The 19,002-nt window shown below is 41.6% G+C and overlaps 1 protein-coding gene across 3 annotated transcripts in view; it reads left to right on the plus strand.

Annotated features, from left to right (window-relative positions):
• The first annotated feature begins 1,042 nt into the window (after positions 1–1,042).
• Positions 1,043–19,002, plus strand: part of RBPJ (recombination signal binding protein for immunoglobulin kappa J region) — a 149,286-nt gene continuing 131,326 nt past the window's right edge. For 2 of the 3 annotated variants that reach the window (XR_004356870.1, XM_032686788.1), the window contains exons 1-2: positions 1,043–1,178; positions 5,860–5,984. Coding sequence is in view for 1 of the 3 variants with exons in the window: in XM_032686788.1 (XP_032542679.1) it covers positions 5,869–5,984 (116 nt within the window). In the remaining 2 variants the exon portion in view is untranslated. The remainder of the gene's footprint in view (positions 1,179–5,859; positions 5,985–19,002) is intronic. The other variant, XM_032686790.1, reaches the window with a different exon arrangement.

Consider the following 19,002-nt stretch of genomic DNA (forward strand, 5'->3'; position numbering starts at 1 on the left):
GGGCCTGGGCCTGCCTTTTGCAGAGGAATTAGGTTTGCTAATTTTGATCAACCTGTTCTGATTTTTCTGATAGCAAGGTTGGGACAAAACATTTGATAAAAATGCCTTCTTAGAATATTTTTAAAGCAGTCATATCTATTCTGTAATGAATGCATTTTGCTTACTTATTCTAGCTGGATCATGAACAACAAATATAAGTTCAGCCTTTGAAGGACTGAAGAAAAGTTTTAAACTGTGCTTTGACATCTGAACAGAAACTGGTTTTACTAAATTTAGGCCTGCTGTTGTATGTTGATGTTTTGAAATTATTAAAACTTGTTCCATAAAGAGAAAATCTGGCATTTTGGTCTCAACAGACCTTAGTTGTGAAGCTTTATAGACTGTTAATGATGTAATGAAACTCTCAAGTACAAACACTTCAGAAGGAGTAAATACAGCAAAAGATACTGTCAAATTGCCAGATTATACACGAGCATGAAGGAGTAATCTCAATAAATAAGTATAATATTCGGCAAGAAAAATCTCATGGGATTTTGACAAATCCCATGGGATTGTGAAAAATCAAATGGGGTTTTTCTTGCTGAGTACTGTACTTATTTATTGAGATTATTCCAAATGATGAGAGTGGATTTTTTTATCAGTAATACTCAGAGCACATCAAATAGCCTCCAGTTATCATCATAAATCTTACTCTACGTATGCCCTTCTACGAAAAATAGTCCAGAAAAAGAAGCGGTTCTTGTGATTTGCTGTTTGCTAAACCAAAATAAAGTATTTTCACTTTTTACAGTCTAGCAATAATTAACTACTCATTTTCTCAGTACTGTGTACCCTCCTACTGACCTTCATGCTAATATGCAGACACAGCAGTAAATAAAAAGCTGTATTGGCTTTTTCAACATAAAAAGTATGTTTGCTAGTGAAAGGAAATTATTTTCCAGCTTCTGAGAAAGTGCTGCAGAATATACACCGTTTCTATGTGCACAATGTATTAACAGGAGAGAGCAAAAAACAAAGTTCAGGTCAAAGCGTAGTACCCAAGATCCGAGGTCTATTTGTGCGTAGTGCAGACTGTGTGGGCCTTGCAAGAAAAATGATGCAGTGTTTAAGATACTGTCTTGAAAATTAGGACTGTTGTAGTCAGTTCCATATTCCACCACGCTTTTGTCTGGCAGCAGGTAAGTAATTTAGCCTTTGAGCTTCAGTTCCATCTGTAAAATAGCCACGATAGTACTCCCCTTCTTTGCAGTGCATATATTGAAGGTAAATACAGGAGTGTGGGGTTTTTTTGATCCTCTATAAAACGTTTTTGGTTCTTGTCTGGGAAGTTTTATTCATGGTTAGGAAAAATTGGTTTGGATTTGTGTGGGAATCAGATATTTTGGTTCCAAGAACTTAAAATGTTTTGAAGAATCTTTTCCAAAAGAAAACAACTACTGAAGTTTCTCAGCAGTTTATACTGCTGAAATATGTTCTGAGTATGGAAATTTTATATCCTGGGAGTCAAAAAGAAAACTCACCTGCTTTTCACAATACTAATGTTTTTTAAGAAGATCTCCAGATTTGAGTATAAACTTCTACATGTAAGTTGAAATTCAACCCAACATGAATGTTACTACAGCTATACAAAAAAGCAGAAAATCGATCAGCTTTTGTTGCTGGACCAGGTGCCTCAGCAATTTCCATTATTTAGACTTACTATTTCCCTTATCTTCTGTAGCAATGGGTCCTCCCTTCTGAGCTTGGCATACCAAAAAAATAACTGAAAGCCTTCTTTGAGAGCTACAGGTACTGAGCATGAGAGGTGGGGGGGGCAGTTAAAGGAGGTGAGGAAGAACTGGAGATACTGCAGGGAAGAATGTTCTTCCTGTAGTACTGGAGAAACACTTGGAAGTAGAATGCTGGATATGAAGAGGAGACAGCATACTGGTCAGCTGAATGGGAGCATGAGGGACATAGCACATAATTCCATTGGATTACAGCCTTCATAGGCTCTGCTGCTCACAGAGCAAATTAGGATACCTCTTTCCCTCTTTTCTGTTTCCTCCCCAGCAGATTGGGGGTTACGCTTTCTAAAGAAAGTTCCTAGGCAAGACAAAGGTTATCATGAGCAGAGAGATCTAAGGAGGAATTATGTACCTTTCCTTTTCTCTAGCCTACCTTGAGAGGCCAGATATCACAGAATAACTTGTATTGGAAGGGACCTCGTGCTGAAAAGTAACTGTCAGGCCCCAGGTCACAGGCAAAGGTGTCTCCTTTGCTATCAGCTTCTTCCCATAGTTTAGAAAGGTGAGTATCAGCAATACCGGTCAGGGTAGGGGAGGAAGGAATTCCTGTTGCTTCAGCAGAAATTCCTGTAGGAGGAGTTCTCAGCAACCCATTTACTCCCACAACTGGATGGCTCAGGCACAGTTTAGGAATGTATTCCACTGTGAATGAGGAGAAACCACTGTGGATATTAACCAGAAGTATTTGCTTCCCTGTCTATTACATATGACTTCTGAGGTGCCAGCAATTGTAGCAGGCCAGCATTAGATCCATAACTCCTCCCATCTACAGATATGAGGAAGGTTGTGCCATTTCTGGCTGAACAGCACCATTAGGAGTCCTCTGAAGCCTGAAAAGCAGGTAATCTTTGTAAAAGAATCTTCTCTCTCTGCTTGTAGCTTCTGCTGAAATCTCTTATTACCCTGGTTCTTCTTGTGGTCATCCTGTGAGTGGCTAACACAGGCTTGCTGGATGTTCCATATAACGAAGAATTTCTCATAGTTCAGTCCACAGTCCCATGTCCCACATAAGAATGTTTGGATATTTCTTCCCCCTGCATTTTCTGTATGTTTTTAACATCACTTGTGTGATTTTTTAGCCTCTGCTGCTCTCTTGTCACTCTGGATCAAAGAAACAATGCCAGCAGCACCCCTAGAGGAAGCAGCCTGTAAGGAACTGTGAGGATATGAGGGAGGCATTCCCATACATGAAGTCTGGCAATCCTACTAATATGTCTCAGAATTTCTCCTGGTTGCTTTCAGCTGACAAGCTTTTGGTTCATTGCAAAAACTCTCGTTATTATTACTTATTGTATTTAGCAGTTAAATTTTGTCCCATAGCTACCATTCCAGCTGTTCTTTTGCTCTGATATTGCCTCCCAAGTTTATTAATCAGAACATTTAATTAGTATACTGCAATTTTTGTGCCAAACAATTGTGTTAAATTTGTCCTGGGACAGTTCTTTGAGGAATGCCACCGGTAAAATCCCTCCAGGCCAATGAGTTCCCGTTTGTCATTTCCGCTTTAGCTACTTCCATGCTTGGCTTACACTTCTTGCAGCTACTAATTGTTTCCCGTGTGACATTGTTCCAAATGCTTTGCTAAAGTCCAGAGAGAATATATCCCCTGGATTTTTTGTCACGTTGATAATCTGGTTCCCTGATTAGGTAGCACGATTAATACTATGGGAATTAATACTTTGGGAATTTTCATTTCTGTCCCCACTTTTCATTATGTCACAGTTTGCCATGATTTTTGTGTGCTTTTGTGGAAAGAAGAACAGGTAGGCAGATATTTTCCAAAGAAGTGCCTGGACATTCTTATACTCCGTCTGCCTGGATAAATCATGACGCATATGAAATTAAAGACTGTCTGTTAGAAGTACCTAAGTGTTGCGAGAGTGACCTGCCTCTCCAGCCCAGGCAGGAAGGAGAGATGTTTGCTGCCAGCAGTTTCTTTCAAAAGCTCAGAAGTTCATATTCATCTTGTCTTTTGTCATTGATTATTGACCCAAAAGAACTAGTCTTGGCAAATAGAAGATTGTCATAAACAGTACGAGAACATAAGGCTGGTTTTATTTAGTCAGAAAAAACATTACTCATCAAACTTGGAGAAGAGGAAAGGCAATGAGCAAGCCTGATTGACAAAATGGGATTAAATGAATTGTTACATATGCATTCATTAGCAAAATTATTTAGGAGGATGCAAAAGAATTTACACCTGATTCTGGTTTCCATGGGTCATTGGTTGCCTGTTGCTTAGAAAGGCTCCTGACAAGACAGGCATGACAGCCAGATAATGACTGCTTTGAAGAACATAAGTTTCCTTTTGCCTCAATCCTTAAGAATCACAGAAGAGATACAGGTAAAGGTAAAAATACAGTATTTCAATTGTGCCAATGGTTTTAGTTGAATAACACTGATAGCCCTTTGTGATTCATTTGTGAACTGCTGCATCCTTTGGGAACTACTTGGATTATGATCTGTATACTCTGTTGGATCCTAGAAATTCTAAACCTGTCTTATTTTATCCCATTTCATTCCCTATTTACAGTCAGTCACTTTGCCCCACCCTTTTTCAGTAATCTTCCCATGATGTCATGGTCTAGCTAAAGTTCTGATCATCTCTAAGTCTCAGAAGAGCGAAAGATACTTTGTTCCTGTTACTTTCTCTCTTCCAAGATAAAATAAGTCACAAGTATGCGCGACTCTCTGTTGAAACTATCATGAGTCTTCACAACCAGGTTCTAATTCTAGCCCTAAATCTATGGAAAGTTTCTCATCTAGATTATTTCTGCTATCTGTATTTGCAGGCAGACAGCTCTAGTACCAGAAGTGTCCATGTTAAGTGTTCTGCTGGTAGTACAGAAGTGCATAAACACAAATTCAGTTTCATTCCACAGAAGCATTTAGGACTGCCTTGTTTAGGAACATGGCTCTTGGGGAAAATGTCTACAAAAAATATGAGGGTCTTACCACTTAATTCTTTCAGAATTCAGCAATTTTGTCTCCTCTTTAGGTTTTAAGGATTATGTGATGTGAAGGTGTCTCAGAAATATGTGCTGTCTTGTAGCTAGTCCCTCAAGCTTGGATGAGTCAGTGCAGAAGATCATCACCTCTGGGAGCACTGCAGAATCAGTACCTACTTGTCTGAAGTGTAGGTGGTAATATCATCATGTGTTTTGGTGCAAAGCTCATTAGACTGTACCATGGCCTGTGGTATTGATAATCTCTGGATTTAACACCTGTGCCCTGGAGAAAAAACATCCTTACAGTGATTAAAGGGTTCACCTTTGTCCCTTTGCTGTGTGTTAGTTAGATGACATAATCAAAGAATGCTAGAATAAGCTTCTTTTCTCTCTTGAGGGCACCAACACTGGGATCTACATGCGAGTGACTGAATTCATCTGTCTTGCCAGGAGGCTCTATTCAGCCTGCAGTATTTTTAAGGAAGTAGAAGGTCGTGGTGAAGTCTCAACCTTTACCTGAGCAGGACCTGGTCAATGAAGGCTCCTAGAGAGCTCTGTTTGCTTTTCTCACCACAGACGAGGGAGTGGTCTCCTAATGAGAGTATGGATGGAACAGGCTTTCGAAGAGGTGTTTGCAGAGGGGAGGTGCGGAGATATTTCTGGGTGAACTGGTCAGCCATGCTCCCTTTTGAAGCCTCCTTGGTGGGAGGGCTTTTGCAGCTGGAAGGCAGCCATGCAGTGGGGCATGAGTGATAGCCACACCTCTCTCCACCCAGAAAAGCAAGAGCCACAGTCACATTTGTACAAGCTCACCAGCAAAGGAATGGGGGCTGCTCAGCCCAGCCCAGCCCAGGACAAGAAGAGAACCATCCCTCCAATACACCTTAAACAGTCTGTGCCATCTATTGGTCTTCAGTCTAGGTAGTATTTCTATTTCTCTAAAGGAGGGCTGCTACTGTTTTAAATGTCTCTACACAAGGTCTTTCCAAACAGTCCTCTCTCATTTCCCTTGGGCCAGAAATCATTTCAGATGTGCCAGCTGGGACTTGGCCCCTGGGCTGATTCCAGCACCTCTGCCTAGTTTTATGTCAAAGTGAGCTGGCTGATCCCGTGGGACGTTACAGTGTGCCCTGATGCAGGTGGTGCTTGGAAAGGTGCTGCCGGATTTCTGCAGGGAGGTGGAAAGCGACAGTGGCAAAGCTGAGCGGTGGCAAAGCAGTGATTTCCAGTTCCTGATGTTTATTTCCTGGTGAGTGAGTGGCATGTTTAAGAATATTTTTAAATGGTGGTAGCAAGAAGTGATGTACTAGCTGCTTTGCCTATTTCTTTTGTCTAGAATTTTAGAATATCTGTGACTAAAGATATAGTTACTCCTGCACCTCAGAAGAACCCTCAAAACAGAGACTAATCAGCTGGATAATTTCCTACTCCTAAGTGTCTGAATGTAGAACAAAACTTCTCATTTGGTATATTCTGTGCTGCTTATTTTCCGGTGAAACAAATTTCCTTTTGATATAAAATACCTGATTCAGTCTCTGGGGAACCCTGTCTTTGTATTCTTCTTGTGCATTATTATTAAACAAAAACAAACAAACAAAAGTCCCAAACCAACTAGTAGCCTGAGTGATTGCAACTGAAGAATGCAGTTCTCAGGAAGAAGGTAAAAGGGAAGACAAGTTGTGTTTCGTTCTGTTATGTAACCAAAAAAATTCTTCTAGAGAAGAACAGTGCTACCTTTTCCTCCTCAAAAATATTGTATGTAACTAACATAATTAGTTATGGAATTATTCACATCCAGGAACAAGGATGGTTGTTTCACCTTGTTTTGCGAAAGGAAAAAAAAGGGTCCTTAATCTGTCAAATGCAATGTAAATAACATTTGAAGATAGTTTCTGAATACTGATAGTGGGGGAGAGAGGGGAGAGTTATGGGATAAGTAGGATTGTCTCACACACAGCAATGGCAACAAGTAAAAGAAAGACTGAATGGCTTATTTGCAGTTGTGGTCATAGCTTTCTGTTAAAGTCTGGTCTATATTCAAAACTCTTGCCAAACATTTGCTTTTGCCAGTTTCTGGATTATTTATCAGTTTGAATTGACATAATAAGCTTTGGGTCCATGATGTAAGTCAGATGTCGCATAGAGTTTTCCTAGCCAAATAAGCCAGAAATCAGCCTGTCAAAGGTGTCTGTCATGAGGGACTAGAATGAAGTCTGACTCTTATCTGTGGAGGCTGCTTTTGAGAGTGATACTACTCTGTGGCTACTAAAATGGGCCAGCATCCTTTCAGTGTCTTTCTTCATCAGGGTTGTCTCTTTCTCAACTATCTGTTATGGCTCCGTTTCTTGAAGCTTCCTAGTGACCAGATGCTTGTGGTGCATCCTCTCAGCACAAGAGGGTTGAAGTTTTGCTGTGGGGGTGGCTGCTTGGGGAGCTAAATGCTGTGCATCCTCACAGGAGAGAGGAATCTTGAGCTATGGGAGTTACATTTCTTTGGGTGGGTCTTCATGCATGGAGGGTTGTGCATGAATTCACAAGCCAGGCAGAGGTGACACCTGTTTTCTCAGGTGTAAATTCTGACCCCTCTTCCATTACCCAGTATTTTACAGACTGAAGAACTGAAGTCATCTTAAGTTGTGCTACTTGTCCCATGTAGCTGAATTGCTGAGGAAGTCAGGTATACTTAGCTACAGGACTCCCAAAACACCTGCCCTTGAGGAAACTAGCTTGCACTGCAAGCTGTTCTGGGCACTGTCTGTAGTCCACAACTCTGTGCAGTGTCCCAGGTGACAACTGAGCTGTCAGCTGTTTGCTTCCCCTGGTATCTAGTACAAGAATGCCAAGTGGTTGTGGGCCTGCAAGGAGTCTCTCAGCAGCCTTGTGATGCTCAGGGAACTTGAGGAGGTTCAGGACAGGACAGCCCTCAGGGCCTCAGTGGGCTTTCCTTACCAGCACTTCTGGACTCTGACAGTATTTCTTCTATCCCAGTCCCTAGGTAACTGAGGTGCTGGATATTCAGCTGAGAAATCTCTTGGTCATTTTTATGAGCTCTAGGGATGTCAACTAGAAATGTTGGATCCCAGCTTACACTGCAGTTGTGGGGGGTTGTGCAAGTATTTACTTCAAGACACTGTTGTCCATTGTTTATTACATTATAGAGTTTGGACTAGAGCAATTTTAGAAACTTTTGACCACACCCTTAAGACAAATAACTAATTCTAAAATATAGTTCTGGGAGGAGGCTAAGCAAAACTTCTATGATGATTTTCAGAGTAGTGCGTGTGCTTTATGAAATTTCGTGTATGACTTGGTATACCAGGAGGTCTAGATCTGCTGCTGATGATTTCTTTCCCTGTCTGCTATAGAAATGATATATTTAAATGTAGTCATAATTGCTTCTCAGATTTATTACCTGAGTTGAATGATCCTCAGTGGGGATGCTGTTCCTTATTTTCCTTTACAGTCCATTCCCTGCTGTGTCTGGTTTATTCTCACAGAGTTTCCTGGGTAACTAGGGTCATAGTTACCTTTGATAGTCATCTCCTCAAAACAGATGGTTGCACCTCTACTTCCTAAAGATAATATTTGGCTCTGCTTGCTGAGGAGGATGGTTCATCGTTCTCTCTTGTGCTATGACAATAACCCCTCTCTGAACTTTCATGCCTGGGCCTAGATAGACATGCTGATAGTCCTGTCTCTGCCTGGAATCTACAAGACCCAGAAGTCCTTTGAGCAGGAGGCTTCTGTGTCTTGCAGGAAATACAGATGCATATTGAGTATCTACCTAAGCAAACTGTCAGGTCTCCACATGCCTTGTGGGGTCATGTGGAGAGAGCATGGCTGGGTGTAAGATCGTAAGATCTCGTGGTGGGTCAGCTTGCAGGTATATTGGGTTACCTGGTGGGCAGCTTGCTGCCAGGATATTTGATGGCCTTTCTCTTGGCTGCAGCTTTTCTCTTGACATATCTGACGAACTTGCAACCAGGATGGGAGGCTGTGGAGCAGAGGGATGTTACAGTACAAGCACAGGTGGTACCCTCAGAGAACATGATGAGAGTGAGGCATATGCTAAAAGCAAGAAATCCAACTCTACATGGGGTAGAATAAAAGGTCTCTTCAAGTCAGCCCAAACTTTACATTTTCACTCTAGACATTAGCCTGTTCCCTGAAGGAATAGACCCACTTCGTAAGGATGGATGCACTGCATGCAGTGAAGGAAAGTGTAATGTCAACAGGCCTTTAGGGTATCTGACTTGATATTTAGTAAACAAATACTTATTTTAAAAAGCCCTAAGATGGCATGGTAACCTTTTGATGACCTTGCTGAGCTGCAATACATATGGCTGCTTTGTGACAAGGGTTCAGCAGGCTGCTATTTTATAGCATTAATTTACCTCAGCTCACTTCAGAACAAAATAAGGCATATTTATTTAATTTTTCATGATTAACAAGCCAGTGTTACTGAACAGACTGCCCTAGTATTTCCTTTGAAAATAATACATTTTTCTCTTTGGTCATAAATAAGTCATAACCCTATTTCTGCCATGCTAAATAATAAGCTTCAGGCTTCAGTTTGGTAGAGTACTTATGTGCTTACTGAAATGCTATTGTCAGTGGCACTTATGCATGTTTAAAGCTAGAAACGAGAACCCGAGAATTTGACTGAATTGGAGCCCCGGTGGTAATGCTTTTAATTGCAGTGTAAATCCAAGTCTTCCCATTGACCAGCAGATGGGGCAAGTAGGCCTCCTTATAGTTATGGTCAAGATTTTTTTTTTTTTAATGCAAAGTTAAAATGTAGCTGTCTTTGGCTCTTAGTTCAACAGTCTAGTTTGAAGGCTCTTTACCTTTGTACTGTAAGGGTGAATTACGTACTTTGACGTAACTGGACTATTTTCTTTACAAACATGTGTCGTAAACAATCGTCTAGTTCCTTGAAATCCTGAGATTTAAAATGATGTTTCTTTCTTTACACAGGGATGAAAACAAATCTTTTGAAGGTTTTGTTGTGCAAAGATATGGAAATCCATGTTCCCTCCCCAAAACTAGCCAATAGTTAGGTGTTTACAACACTCACAGGGATGCAAAGGATCCAAGTTTTAGTCCCTGGTGGTCTTCCATGTGCCTGTAGAGTGTACCAACAACAAGATCACCTTACTTGCCTTTGGGTCATCTTCTCCAATTCTCTCCTGCAAAAGCTGTTGTCACTTTCATACACTTATTGATGCACCAGACTTGTACAGACTACGTGAGTGGCCATTGTTACTGGCCACATTTGCTTTTTGCCCACACTTTTTGCTTCCTGTTAACACTTAATATGATGTACTTATCAAAAGAGAGAGTGATCTTCAAAATAAGTCAGTCACTGAATACTGCCCTTTATAAGGAGTAAAAGCTTTTTCTTGAACACATAGGAACATAGAGACCTCAGTTTCTCTTTAGCCACAATCACACTTCTGTATGTTGTTCATCACATCAGCTCCTTAAGTGTGACCTGCTTTGTCCTCACTCCTTGGAGCTCAGCTTGGTAGTGTGAATCCTGGAGCTGGCTGTGTTCTTACAGGCAATGTGGTGCAGGTGCAAGACCCATTTTCTGTCTTACACCGAGGCAAACAACTCCTCAGGTGCAAAGCCCAGTGACGATGGAGAGCTTCTGGTTTTCATATAGACCAGATCTAATGGTTTGTCTAGTTGGGTGTATCTTACCCTCGTGGAAACAGCTTCCATTGTTCAGCCTTCAATAAAAAGTAACAATTTATCTATCCTGTTTTATTTTAGAGTGGGGCAAGCTTCCTGAGATAGCTGGGTGGATGGATGAAGAAACCTGTATCTATACTAAACTGCCCAAGCAAATACAACAGGTTAACATAAAAGAAACCAGCTTGGCTAAAGATTAAAAAAAAACCCCAACCCCCAAAACCCAACAAAACCCACCTCTTTCTCCTCAAACTTTCAAGAACTGAAATGGGGGAATAGATGTGAGACTACCTCCTCAGATATGTAGAGAGTGCCTCAGCTGCTGGACTTTAACACAGGCATCTGTGTGTGTCACCATCTGTCATTATTTGTTTGTGATATCCAAAACTTCTCTGGGTGGGAGGGAGCACAGAGGAATTCCTGGCTGGATTAGCATGACTTTGTGCTCTTTCTTGAAGCTGTTACATGGTTAAAACTAAGATGGGTAATACTGAGTGCAGAGGGGGTTACTAGGTTTAAGCTGGTGTAAACTGAGAGCAGCTCCTTTGCAGGCAATGAAAGTAATCAGACTCCGCAGGTGTCAAAACTGGTAAGTCTGGCTCACCTTCTCCAAGAGTACATTATACAGAATCTAGGCACTACCTTAACCTATTCCATATTTTGGAGGAGCAATGTGTGCTATCTATCTCAAAGGTTGCTTCAGCTTCTCTGTCTTTTGCAGCTTCGTGATGCCCTCAGACCTCCAGTCTAACACTGCCTCCTACGTGGTGAGCAGCATGATTCAGACCATACTTCTTGCAGCCAGATTCCTACAGCCTGCCTCAGTCTGCTTTTTTTTTTACTTTCCATTCAGTCTGCTGACAGTCCTACAGCAAAAATTCCTTTGGCTCCTGCCATATCTACCTTTGCCTTTAATGTTTTTATTGGCTCACTGTGTTTTGAGTGAAATGTAAATTCCTCAGTGCATTTTCAGCTAGTGTTTGCATTTTGTTCATTGTGTGTGTCTTGACTGTCCGGCATCCTCTGACTTCACCTCTGTCCTCGTGGTCTTCCTCTATTTATAATTTTCTTCATATCCTTCCCTGTTCCCAAAGAGACATTCTTGTCATAAGCTGAGCAGTGTTATGAGCTCTTAAAGCCCCTACTTTCACATTACTCCTGACCTTCCATGAAGAGCTGGCCATTTTTCTCTCAATTTTCTGCTTTGTGTATGGAAAGAGCTGCTTTATAAGAAGCATACTGCTCCTGGGGTAGGTATAAAACATGGCTGAGACTGCACAGGCTTCTCAGGAACATGGGTTCTGACACAAATGCCTCATGAGGCAGCTGGAAACACCCACATCATGCGGTGGTTTAGAGTAAGCCAACTGTTCAGTGACATGCTGGCCTCTGAGGAAAGCTATGCATGCTCTTCGCCAAAGGTATCTCAGGAGGACTAGGAGCCTGTCTGCTATTTGGCTCCTCTCAGACAGCAGATGTTCCACGAGAAGGTGAAACATGCAATAAATGACTGCATTTACTTGAAGCAAATCAGAGCTCAAGCAAAGGCAGTGGTCCAGCCAAGTGTGTTTACTGCTGTGAAAATGCTTTTGCGCTGATGCAGCATCTTTCACCCAAAATCTCTGAACATTTTGAAAGTGTTAACAAAAGCAGGCTAATGTCAGTGTTTACAGATCTATTTGAGCCAGGTTTTTACTGCCTCTGTTGCATGCTGCCATCCACATAGCATACACTGAGTTTAGTACTGCTGTGGCTACTTGGCTGTGCATTTCCTTAGCTGCATAGATGTTTTCTGCAGCTGGTGTTGAACTTGTGCTGATGTGGCTACGTTGGTGACAGGACTTGAGCAGGCTAGCTCAGGTAGATACACATGAGCTGTGGTCACATTAGTGTAAAAATAAATTTGTCCTATTTTTAGGAGGGAAAAAAAAATCTGTGACCTGGACTGAAGACAAAAGACAAGTCCCAAAGACACATTTCTCCTTTGTACTGCTGCTTCTGAGGGGGAAGAAAGGGGAAAAGTGAAATATCGAGTAGATTATCACTAGTGAAAATAGGTTCAGGCTAGCTTGTGCCATGTCTACCGGCTGAGTGAATGTTCAGTGATGTCTGATGCAGGGAAATGTCCAGTGACACAGAAGAGAGAGAAGTAGACTTTTCATGTGTGTGCGTACTTTCCTCTTGGACCAGCAGATACATCTTTGGATGCTTATTTTGAGATCCAGAGGCCACTTGTTAATCTGCAGTGGCATACATCTTTAGCCAATAGGAGGATGTCAATGCAAGGTTTTCATGTTCTTTTTCTAGTAGAGAACATGCTGCCAAATAAATATCACCTGGTTCAGAGGACGTGCCAGGGGTTTGGCGATGAGTTAAGCGCCCATAGAACTGCACGGCCCTGAACACTTTCCAGCAGAGCCCTGGAGACTGATAGCTCCAGGATGATTGGAGAATGGCTCTTCCCCACCAAACTATCCCTGGCAATTGTGATGGATGATTCCTCCCCAAAGGTCTGATGGTCCTCTACTTATTTTTTCTCAACAAACGAAAGGGGACAATCTCTGAAAATTCTTGAAATGGACAAACAATTCATGTCCTTCCAACTTGCTCACATTTTACTGAGAAACTCTTGCTGTTCTCTTGTCCTTTGCTCAGCTCACTCCTGGTGGTTTTCTTTGGACATTTCCCTGAAATGACCTTGCTAGAACCAAAGTGAAACAGAAGGCACTACCTGTGTTCTGCTCTGAGTCCCTCAACTAGAAAATGTTTTCAGTCTGTGGAGAGGGCTTTTTCCTCTCTCTTTCATTCTCTCTGCTCCTTGGCTGCCCACAGTGACAGCCGTAACCGCTTGATTTTGAGGGAAGCTTTGCATGTGCAATGAGTGGCTCCTTCTGCTAGCAATTTGTTCTCTGGAGCCTGTTACCACACAGTATAAATAAATTTCACTGTTTAGTACTTTCCTGTTTTGTTCTTCCCCTGCTGCTGGCAGTGAGTTGACCTACCCTGTTTTGGTTTTCAAATTTATCTTTCTTTGCCCTTCTGACATGAGACAAAATCATCAGATTAAATTAACAAGGATGCATTATTGATGTGTACTTTTTTTGGTTGTCTTGTGTTGCACTAAAAGTTCTGCATAAAATGGGAGATAAAATGCAGATTACATTCTGGAACAATATTCCGTTTGGTCTTAGGATGAGGAAGAAGACTATCTCACTTGAAAAAGTCTAATGGTGTGTGCTGAGTAGATATAGTCTCCATATAAAAAGCCTTTTTCAGCCATCTGGCAATGTAAACTCAGTCTTTTTATAAACAGTTTTCATTTGGCCCATTCCCTACATGTATGCTGCTAGAGCGACCAGGATGTTTAGCATGTCAGACCTAGCTTTACAGTGGTGAATGTAGGTACTGGAAGTTCTCCAGTCATAGTAGTATGCATGCCCCTGCAGCCTCTAGCTCAAAGCAGGGTAAATATTTAGAGTGGCTGAGCCCAATCTAGGCTCTGTGTTGTTTTAACCAGATTGTTCCTGCCTACTTTAAAGCCAGCTTAGGCATTTATCCACTATACCCGAATCTCTGGGGAGTACACGTACCCCTAATTGGGTATGATGAAGGCCACAGTCATGTTTTCAATGGTTCCAAGCCTGATGCTTAGAACACTTAAGGTTGTTTTTACTGTGTGAATGTGACTGCATGTGGATTTTAATACACAGAAAAACATACTGTGACCAGCTAATGAAGTCAGTAGAGTGGTTACATTTGTCTACTTTCTCGGAAATTGTCATCGTTCCTGTCTTCCCTGGGATGAATAGAAGAAATCTATCCATCTAGACAATATTATTTCTGTTTATTTTTGGATCTCTTTATACCATAAGCAGGTTTCGAATGATATAAATCAAGTGTTTTTTACTTTCTCTTCACTGACTTCTAAGCAAAGGAGGACATTTCCACTCACAGGGTAAAAAAGGCAAAGAGAAACTAACCCTTTGCCATTTGCATTTTACAAACCAGATCTTCAAAAAAAATTGCTTGAAGGAGGGGAAATTTGCCACCTTAACATTGCAAATTATGTGAAACCAGTGTGTCCTCCCACCACAGCATATGTTTGTGGTGGGTAGGCGGGGAGATGCAGGGAAGAGGTGATGGTATAAAAATACCTTGTAAAAACAAATGTTTGGCTAGGGGAGAGAGTTTGTCACTTCAGCTAGACTAGAGGGGGGAAACCAGACAGACAGGGGGTGGATGGGAGGGTGGGGGGAGGAACTTATGTCACTTCAGCAAGGTAAATAACTTGACAGTGTCTCAGAAATAGCAGTCAAATAATTAGCTTGAGAAGATCAGATATTAGACAAGTAGGTGGCCCAGAAAGTTAAGAGTAAGGAGTAAAAGCTATTTGAAAGAACAGTGAAGACCTTAAAAGAGTTAAGCACGTGGCAAATACCAAGCAGAAGGGTGACAGGTAGAAATTCCAAGATAAACTGCACAGTCTTGCTAGTAGCCACTCTTCCTGCATTTTCATGAACTAAGAAGTATGATTTTTATCATTTATCCTTATAATAGACATTCTAAGATAAACACAGACCAGAGGCTCTATACAATAACATAAATGCAGCTTTGTAATGTACTGCTAGCATGGCTTTCTCCCTCCATGTGCCATATGGAATAGTTTGTACACTCCACAGCATCCAGTACTGTGCAAATGCAAGCAGACACCAACATGACCACCCACAATGGCAGTCAGGGTGGAAAATGATAGTTTGCCTTGTCATACTGGTGGGGAGTTTGTATGCTGCAGTGGGAGACTTACATCTCCCCATCATGGGACCCAGCGGGTGCAGGAGCCAGGGGAGGGAGGGCCGGGAGGGACAAACACTCGGTGCCCCTCTGTGCAGTTCCGGCTGGCGGTAGCAGCTGTCAGTGTTAGGAGGGCAGCCTCCTTCCTATGTGTGACATTTATAGTTTTTATTTGGTTTTAATGGACTTGCCTCAGTGCTCAAGAAGGTGCACAGCCCCAGTAAGAGTGGGTGAGTGCATGAGAAAAAGAGAGAGAGAAAGAGGAGGGGAGAGAGTACTGGTGAGGTGCCCTTCACATCCAGTAATTTGTTGTCCACACATATATTGCCCTGTTTTACAGACAGCTTCAGATGCTGCCTTCCTTCTACTTATCATCATTCCCTGTTGCTTTAATCTGTGGAAATTTGAAAGTGGATTGAACGGAGATCTCCATGAAGAGAAGGTGTTTTGCTAAATCAGACAAAACCTGCCCACCTGCTTCCTCTCTTATTTTGCTAGGAAGTATGTAATTCTTCTGCTTTGGTGGTGACTTTTGGTCATAGGTCATTCTCCCTGCCCCATGGTGTTAGAACTGCAGGTATTCTAAAATACCCTGAGAGTATTTCAGCTGAGCAAGCACCACTGTGTACAATAGGTCTGTCCCTCTTGTGAGGGCTTATGGCAACCCAACTCTGTGCTGACAGACTGGCTTGTGGGGCTTCCGAGTGAGAGGGATGGGACTGTTTTAAGTGCAGGCCAGGTTTCAAGGGTGACATATACTGTGGAAGCTCCTTGGTTCTCAATTTGCAGTCAAAGATAGAAGAAGATTCAGCTCTTTTCTCCTCCTGTGACCTAAAGCATTTTGCTGAGGTCTGTTGCACAGGGCTAAACTTTCCACTAGTAGGTGTTCACACAAATTTGGCTATTTCTGGCTATCTTCATGTACTGGTGTGCAGTCATTTCATACTTGCATTCCACTGAAAAACAACGGGTATTTTCCCCCTTCAACAAATTTCAAAGAAAATACGCCAACAAAACTTGGTTAGAGAAATTTTGCATGCTCCTGTCAGCAAACTGAAACCTAGAATACCTTCTGAGCCCGTCTGTGCAGCTGCGTTGTCACTTTGTCCTCCAGGGCTGACTTAGGGTAGTTGTGGGGATTAGTATTTTGAGTTTCCTGACTTACATGCATGTAATATTAATGAAATATTTTGGTGGAAATCTAGCTTTTACATTTCAGATTTGTTTCGTCGCACCAGTTGGTGGATTGAAACTGCCATCACAGCAGCTGCCTGAATATCATGTAACGCAACATGCCTTGATGCCTTGTCATATTTCAGTGTTTGCTCACAGCGCGAACAGTCCCAAGCATTGTGTTGGTTTTTTATGAAGGACCAGAGTCGGGGAAATAGAGAGGATCTTTTTTCCTCCACTTTCTCACAAACCCCCAAGTTCTCATGCCTTTCCACTATCCTTTCCACCAATTTAGTGATTCACCCCTTACTATGCAAGTGCTTAGGGTCACTTGCACCGTGATAAGCAAGGCAATACAGAAAGCCTTTGTAGATGCTTCTGCATGTGTCTTACTGAATATACTCATGTCTTCCTGGATACAGTGAGCATGTAACACTATAATAACTGAAGAGTGGATGTTATAATAGAGCTAAGAGATTTGCAATTAGTCAAGAACTTTTTTTTGCTGGGGATGTTAAAACTAAACCCTAGAACTTTTCATGGAAATTCAGTATTTGTGATGAAACTTTTAGGGGAGTTTCTTACATGTAGAATGCAATTTCTGATAAAAAAGAGAGAAAGAGAAGTATATTGTAGGGTGTTCAATAACCTGGTCATTGGATGATCCCTGAGATGTACAAGACCAATTTCCAAGTTCTAGGGATAAATTAGAAGAAATAGAAATATAAACTAATCTCCCCAGTATTGTAGATAAGTGTCTTAACTGTTGGGCTTTTGAGAAGGATGCATGAGTCTGATTTCTGTGGCTTCTTTGAGTGAAAACTCTCAGAGTCTTCATCCAATTCTAAAATTCCTCCTTTTTTAATCTTTTTTTTTTACTGTGATTAAAAGTTTGTGTTTTTGAAAAATGGAAACCTTGGTATCCAGCCAGCTAGAATAATAAAAGTTTTAGGTATCTTGTGAACGTGAGGCAAAGAAGAAGAAAATGTGTTAGTTTATTGGCTCTGTGTGAGAGGAAGGTCTGGGCTTAATTTAAAAGTCAAATGTAAATATATTTTTTCTAACTTTGACTTGTGACAGATCAAGATCTGACATATTCTCATTTTTCCTTGCAAGCTGCTAAGGATTCAGATGAATTTGATGGAAATCTACCTTTGACAGATGACAGCAGGATTTCATGAGTGATTTCTATCTCAAGGCAACTGCCCCTTCTCCACAGCCAGCAAGTAGCAATAGCATTTTAAAAGAAGGATGTCAGAGAGCAGCTTGGTTTTCTCAGTTGTCATCGTTATTTGTTTCTCTCCTGGCCAAACCACCAGAAGCAGGTTAAGGATGACACAAACTAGCAACAAATCAGGGGGTGGAGGACAGAGCATGTGACAATGCCCTGGCTATGGTGCAAACATTTGAGCTACGTTTCGAAAGCCTGAGTTTGTGTTCAGCAGAGTTCATGAGTGAAAAATAAAAGTCTTTGACGATAACAATCGACAACCTCAATCTCATTAGTGTCTACCATTCAGAGAAGAGGCTGGAGTGGATCCCATCAAGCTGTGATTTGGTTCAGTACACTGGGGAAGGTTCCTAGAAGCATTCCCCCAGCTTCTTCACACTGTGCACTGAGGGGAAAAAAACCAACATTTGGCAATTTGTTGTCAATATTTATATAACTCCTGATGCCACTAAAACTGCATATGCAGGCTTTAAACTAACAAAAACAAAGCCATGGCCAAGCTGGAGAGCTGGATTTGTTTCCATGCACAATTAGGTTTATTTGTTTAGGTCTCATTTTTATTTGCTTTCAGATGACTCAGATAGGAGTATTGCAATCCTTTCAAAGTGAAGTAGTGTTCTGTGTATTTTGGGCATTGGGCTTAGCCAAATGTGGAAAGAATTGGCTGCTCAATAGTATTTTCCTATCCAGAGGTTTTTTCAAACTTTTGAGAGGAACTGAAGGAATGTCCCTGCCATGCCAGGCTTTCCCCCTCTTCCCTTTCACAGCGTCTCTCCACATTATTGTTAAGGAGCACAGGAATTTTAAAACACTCCTCTGTTGTGCAACTGTTAGCAACTGCTCTTATTAATTGCTTTACCATTATGCTGCATATTTAAATTCTCGCTGGTGTCATCCATAACATGCTGCTGTGAGTACCTTTTAACCCATTCCAATAAGAATATATGGATGGTGCCCTGCTCAGAATCTCCCATCCTGCTAGACCAGCTCTGGGTTTGCTGGAAATGATTTCCTGCATACATGAAGGGATATGTACACTTTGGCAAGTAGCCAAGTTTTCTGCCTGGAGCTAGTCACTAAGGGCAGATTATTTTCCAGTGGACATGCTTGCACGCTATCCGTGTTAAGAGAATTGTCTTAACTCTCAATACCATAGTGTTTCTTATATCCCCAGCCCCAACCCCCCCAAAAAACCAAAAGAAAACAAAAGTGCAGTGGTTTTTGTCTCTGTCTTATGTGAGTAGGAGGCAATGGCTTTTAACTGGTGCTTTAGGCACCACTGTATTTTTGGAGGATTTTTTTTCCTTAGTCGTCTTCTGATAATTTTGCTTATGGAAATATTTCAGAAAATGTAGACGAAGTGAATAGATCTGCA

This window comes from Chiroxiphia lanceolata, chromosome 4 (assembly GCF_009829145.1).
Source record: "Chiroxiphia lanceolata isolate bChiLan1 chromosome 4, bChiLan1.pri, whole genome shotgun sequence".
Taxonomy (NCBI): domain Eukaryota; kingdom Metazoa; phylum Chordata; class Aves; order Passeriformes; family Pipridae; genus Chiroxiphia; species Chiroxiphia lanceolata.